This window comes from Salpingoeca rosetta, assembly GCF_000188695.1.
Source record: "Salpingoeca rosetta unplaced genomic scaffold supercont1.17, whole genome shotgun sequence".
NCBI lineage: Eukaryota > Choanoflagellata > Craspedida > Salpingoecidae > Salpingoeca > Salpingoeca rosetta.
In genome coordinates, this window is record NW_004754917.1 from 1306807 (window position 1) to 1312601 (window position 5795).

The 5795-nt window shown below is 57.7% G+C and overlaps 4 protein-coding genes across 4 annotated transcripts in view; 2 read left to right on the forward strand and 2 right to left on the reverse strand.

The window, feature by feature from the left end:
• Window positions 1–61: 61 nt before the first annotated feature.
• On the forward strand, window positions 62–1318 carry PTSG_06982 (BRICK 1 protein). Its single transcript, XM_004992329.1, has 3 exons — window positions 62–362; window positions 563–645; window positions 973–1318. Exons 1-3 carry the CDS (start codon window positions 74–76, stop codon window positions 1000–1002), a joined length of 402 nt encoding a protein of 133 aa, XP_004992386.1. The 5' UTR covers window positions 62–73; the 3' UTR covers window positions 1003–1318.
• Window positions 1319–1515: 197 nt separating this feature from the next.
• On the reverse strand, window positions 1516–3147 carry PTSG_06983 (salivary C-type lectin). The gene is made up of 2 exons (XM_004992330.1): window positions 2979–3147; window positions 1516–2659 (listed from the first exon to the last, which is right to left on the reverse strand). Exons 1-2 carry the CDS (start codon window positions 3115–3117, stop codon window positions 1623–1625), a joined length of 1176 nt encoding a protein of 391 aa, XP_004992387.1. The 5' UTR covers window positions 3118–3147; the 3' UTR covers window positions 1516–1622.
• A 565-nt stretch (window positions 3148–3712) lies between these two features.
• PTSG_06984 (uncharacterized protein) lies at window positions 3713–5404 on the reverse strand (the record flags this gene model as incomplete). The annotated part of the gene is made up of 1 exon (XM_004992331.1): window positions 3713–5404. The coding sequence occupies one exon, from the start codon at window positions 5402–5404 to the stop codon at window positions 3713–3715; it is 1692 nt and encodes a 563-aa protein (XP_004992388.1).
• A 56-nt stretch (window positions 5405–5460) lies between these two features.
• Window positions 5461–5795, forward strand: part of PTSG_06985 (uncharacterized protein) — a gene marked incomplete at its 3' end in the record, with an annotated part of 3997 nt that continues 3662 nt past the window's right edge. Inside the window, exon 1 of the mRNA XM_004992332.1 lies at window positions 5461–5566. Coding sequence (XP_004992389.1) covers window positions 5565–5566 — 2 coding nt within the window. The 5' untranslated portion in view covers window positions 5461–5564. The remainder of the gene's footprint in view (window positions 5567–5795) is intronic.

A 5795-nucleotide genomic window follows, 5' to 3' on the forward strand; every position in this document is an offset into this window, starting at 1 on the left:
AACGACAACGCCGATGAGGGCGGTCGCGCACACACACACACACACACACACACACACCTTCCGTCGCCGAAACATGATGGCTTTGCTTGTTGTTGTTTGCTTGTGTTTGCTTTGTGGCTGTATCCACTATCTTTTTGAATGTCGCTGTCGTCGCCAATCCAATTCACCACCACAGATACAAACAGCACAAGCGCACACACACACACCACCACCACCACACCACCGCACACCACCAGCAGCGACCATGGCTGACATGCCCCCCACGCCGCAGAGCGCGATCCAGGCAGACTGGCAGACGCGCGAGTTTGTGGAGACCATCTCCTCGGGGATTCGCCGCATCACAGAGTTCCTGAACGACTTTGGTATGTTGCGTGCAGATGCAGAGTGCGTGGTGGTGTGTGTGGTGCTGGGTGTGATCATGTATGTTTGGTGTTGTGGACATGTGATGCTTACTTACTTGCTTGCTTGCTTGCTTGATGCCTTTGCTTGTTTGCTTACTTTACAATTGGTGTCGTTTGCAATGGCTTGGCTGTTGGATGGGTGGGTGCATGTGCCGTTGCAGACAACTCGACGCGGTACCGCCTTGCAGTGCTGAACGAGAAGCTTGGTTCGCTGGAACGGTCACTGGAGTTTGTGGAAGCAAAGGTGCGACTGTGTGTGTGTGTGAGTGTGTGTGTGTGTGTGTGTGTGTGTGTGTGTGTGTGTGTGTGTGCGTGTGTGTGTGTGTGTGTGTGTGTGTGCGCTGTTTGTGTGTGTGCACTGTTTTACATTCTGTTGGTTGTGCGCGTGTGTGTCAGGTGTGTTCATTTGCACAAGCGTCGTAGTGTGTATGCTTCCGCGGTTCCTTTTTGACCTTTGCGTTTGCGTGCTTGACCGCTTGTTTGCCGCCCAATGCTCAGCCTCACCCCACTCCTTGTCTTGCCATGCGCTGTTTTGTTTCCATCACACGTGTGGACACACCACACAACCCAGATTGACAAGGCCACGAACCGGGACAGCTAAACTGCACCCCGTTCAAGCATTGCCCTTTGTGTTTCTTCGTGTTGAGCATCACGCTCATCTGCCTTCATGCCATGTTGTATGTTTGCGGCTGTACCGCGCTCATGGCCTGACCCCACACCCCAACCCGTTCCACGTTTCCACCTTCACGCACCCACCTGCACATGCGTACGTACTCTTCGTTGTGCTTGTCTGCCTCGCTGTTCGTCTTGTCGACTTTTGTTGTGTGTATGTGTGAGTGTGCGTGTGTGCGTGTCATTGCGTCAATCACGTGTCTATGTGCGGAGTGCATTCGCATTATTGAACACTATCTTCCACACAGAAGCACGTTGCTCTTCTCATCGCATGTCCGGACAGTGTTAGTTTAAGGAACGGAAAAGCTGGTTGGGAGGGAACAGAGCACCATCTTGGGCCTCGTTGAACAGATCGCGGCCAAACCACAGGCCACACACACACACACACATGCATACATGAAAGAGAAAGAAGAGCCGACAACAACAACAACAACAACAACAACAACAACAACAACAACAACAACAACAACAACAACAACGCCATGGCCGCCAGGCAGCAACAGGACAACGGGACTGTCAACCCCTGCTAGAGGCAACATCAGCACTCTCTCAAGGAGTGCTGACCACGGCGGAGGTGGATGTAGACTCAAACGTGGTGCTGGTCTGTGAATCCGTGCTTGTGGCGGTGGTTGTGGTGGTGGTTGCCTGGGAGCTGGCTGTTGCGGCGACGGTGGTGGTGGCGCCCGGGAACGGCGGGCACACCTTGCACGCAAAGCGGCGGCGCGTCAAGCAGTCGGCGTCGTTCCACTCCTCGCCGCCGAACCGACGGAAGCCCATTGACACGCAGTCCTCGCCGTTGTTCAGGTTGTTGGGCTCCCCGTTAGCCCAGTTGGTAAACGCCCACGGCGTGCCGTCTGCCCACAGGAAGTTGCCCGTGGCCAGGTCGCGGTACCCGCCAATCCACCGCGGGCGGTCCGTGGCGCCGATGGCATCGAACAGGCTGTCGATGTACGCGTTCTCCTCGATGCTCTCCACTGAGGCGAGGTCGGCGCTGGGGCCGCCAAGGCGCTTGCACTCCTGCCGCGCATCAAACCAGGACAAGCGCGGCCGCGTGTACACGAGGTAGTAGCAGCCCGTGGCCGGGTTCTGCACGAAGCCGTTGTCCAGGATGAAGCCGGGCGGAACGAGGTTGACCGAGCTCGTTGTGGTTGTGGTGCTTGTGGGGAACGGGGGCTGGATCGTGGGCTGCGGGGCAAGGCGCTTGCACACGTAGTTGCGGCGCTGGTTGCAGCGCGCATCGTTCCACAGACCAAAGAAGCCCTGGGTCGTGTGCCCCATGCGGATGCAGTCTTCGTTGGCGCGGTAGTTGTTGGGCTCGCCAACCATCCACAGCTCAAAGTCGAACGGGGTTCCGTCGACCCACGACCACCCCGATGGCGCGGCTGTATCGCGCTGGCCCCCGATCCACACCTCCACCCTGCGGTCGTTCCACAGCGAGAAGATGAAGTCGTGCTCCGCCAGCGAATGGATCGAGGCGAGCTGCCCTCCATAGTAGAGCTGGCACCGTTCCTCGGCAATGCGGAACGACTCCTTCTTGCGCACGTAGCCATACTCGTACACGGACGTTGCAGACGGGCGACGGAAGTCTACAGATAAAAAGGTGTGTGTGTGTGTGTGTGTGTGTGTGTGTGTGTGTGTATGGTTGTGCAAGTGTGGGTTAGAGAGAAGAGGTGTGATAAGTAAAGGAAGTGTGGTGTCTTGCGCGTCGTAAAGTTAACCGACGGAGACACAAGCCACACGCAATCAGAGAGTACATTGACTGCGTGCACCACGCACGTACATACAAAGAAGTACACAGGCACACAGACACACAGACGCACAGATAGACACAGACACACACAGACACACACACACACACACACACATATGTACACAATGGCACCGAACACAAGATGTGGAACGCACCGACAGCCACCTCTGAGGGAGCGCGTGTTGTCGTGGTGCTGGTTGCTGCCGCAGAGGAGGTACTCTGGGCGTAACCGCCACCGAGCAGCAGTGCAACCACCGCCAGCGCGAGCACACAGCCGCTTGTTCCTCGCTTCATCTTGGCCGCTTGGAACAAAGCCGCTGTAAAGACGAGAATTCACGAATGAAAATACGTAAATTTCTTTCGTTGTACGCGAAGGCCATTCCAGTGTCTGCTGGGTTGTTTGTTTGTTCCTTTTTGTTTGTGTGTGTGTGTGTGTGTGTGTGTGTGTGTGTGTGTGTGTGTGTGTGTGTGTGTGTGTGTGTGCGTGTGTGTTGATCGACTGCTGCTGGGACATGTGTTCGTGTCTGACATTGTTCCAAGTTGCAATTGCTCCATGCAGCGATCGTGAAGCGACTCAAAGCAGAATAACAAAGGAAAGAGATGGGCACCCTGAACAAGCAAGGCAGTAACAGAACGCTCAGAAACATGGCAAAGGGCAAAAACGAAGCAGTGGCAGCTGCCATGCAGATGCAACAAAACAGGCCATTTGTAGAAACGAGCCGAAGTCACGACAGTGTCAATGCCGCAGCAATAGCAACAGCAGCAACAGCAACGACGACGGCACACATACAGACGCACACGTCCAGACACACGTACAGGCAAAACACCTATCGCCACACAAACCCCCCCCCCCACACACACACACACACACACATCGAGCACAAGCGACTCAAAGGGCGGTGTACGGGACCCGGACAGAGTTGTTCACGGAGACGACAACGTATAGGCCGGCCACATCCGCTGGCGCTGTGACAGCGACGGCCTGCGGGTAGGCGAGCGACGGGGTTGCGCCCTGCGCGCAAAACGACGTGTTTCGAAGCTGCTCGCAGCTGAGCACGCCCACGGCCTTGTCCCACGTGAAGCCATCCCGGGTGGTGGAGATGACGAGCGGGTAGCGGCGGTGCGGGCACGGGTTTGAGGCGAGGAAGACGCGGCCATCAGGAAGGGTGCCCGCGTTGAGGTTGGAGCCTGCGTCCGGCAGCTCAGATATCCAGGGGATGCTCCACTGCACAGTTGTGTTTGGACGGTACGTGAACGCCAGGTTGTTGCCCGTGCGGTGCAGGATAACGCCAGCGCTCGAGTGCGGCACGGTGTAATGCGTTTCCTCGCTCGATCCGCCGAGGGAACCAAGCCGTCCCCTGCTGCCTGCAAATCCACCACCACCACCACCACCACCACCACCACGACGACCACCATCATGCCTGTGGCCACCACCACGACCACCACCACCAGCAGCAGAAGCAGCAGCAGACGCAGCAGCAGAAGTAGCAGCACTACCATCAGCACGACCATCATCGACGTTGTCGCGGCGAAGAAAGTCGTCACAGCCGTTGAGGCACATCTCGCACTTGAGCGATGCGCTTCCGTTGGTGTTGCCGCAGGGCAGGTGGTTCCAGTTGTCCAGGAGTGCAAGGTCGGCCTGCGTCTCTGCATCCATCTGCGCAGAGGTGAGCACGCCGTTGCGCTTCGTTGCCTCCTCAAATCCGAAAGGGACAGTCGGGTTTGCCCAGAAGATGGGCCCCAGCTTGGCCGGAATCGTGTTGCCCACGCGCCGCAGCAGCAGCACGTATCCTTCGCCCACGTACGGGTATGGGAAGAGGCAGAACTGGTGCGGGCTGGCGGTGGCGTAGCGCCTGCCGTTGAGGATGACGGTCGGGCCTGCAAAGAGGGCGGCCGGGTTGCTGTTGCTGGACATGTTTGGGAAGAGCACGTTCCTGCCGTCGGTCGGGGTCCAGGAGAGCCCATCGGTCGACTGCGAGTAGAGGATGCGCTGGCCAGGCGTGTCCTCATGCAAGGGGGAGTTCTTCCACGAGACAAAGAAGTTGCTGTCGAAGAAGTCGATCATGGCTGCGTGGTTGTACATGCCAATCTCGGGCGTGGCGTGGTAGATGCGGCCGACGGGCGCCAGGGCGGGGCTCAAGGTGGGGAAGCCGCAGGCCGGGTCGCTCGTGTTTGGTGCTCCAGAGACTGCCCATTTAAGCTGCTTCGGGCTCGGTTCCGGCGGAGAGGGCACGTCGCCACACCTGGCAACGGCCGAATCGATGCAGCCGCTGATGATGTGGTCGTTCACGAGGCCCGCCCACGAGGTGAGGTTGCTGTGGTAGCAGACGTGGAACAGCTCGTTGAAGCTGAACTGCAAGCATGCCTGTTGGTCGCACACGTCCATGCACTCCTGCAAGGAGCTGGCGGACACCTTCCACCCTCGCGGCACGGCATTGAATCCTTCAACCACCGTAAACGACCGACCAGCACGGCTGCTTGCCGTGCCAGCCGCAGCCGCAGCGCCAGCCGTGCACGCCAACAGCAAGAGCAAGGCACTAGTCATGCACACCGCCACAACCACAGGCGCAGCCAGCGTCATCTTGGGTGCTGGCCGTGACGAAATGTAGATGAAAATATTCGATAATTTTCGGTAACCGCAGTTTTGGTTTGTCGTCAACGGACACAAGAGCACAACACAAACAACGGCGTGTTGGAAGAACGCAGGCTGACTGAGCTGAGCAGAGACTGGCACACCAACCATGTGGGTACAGATGTGTGCGTGTGCGTGTGCGTGCGTATGCGTGCGTGTGCGTGTGGCTGTATGTGTGCGTGTGTGTGTGTGTGTGTGTGGGTGCGTGTGGCTGTGCGTATGCGTGCGTGTGGCTGTGTGTGCGTGTGTGAGTGCGGATGAATGTGTGTGTGTGCGTGTGTGTGTGTTCGTGTGTGGTGCTTCTTGAGGATGTGTTCCGAAATCTGATGTACCACGCATA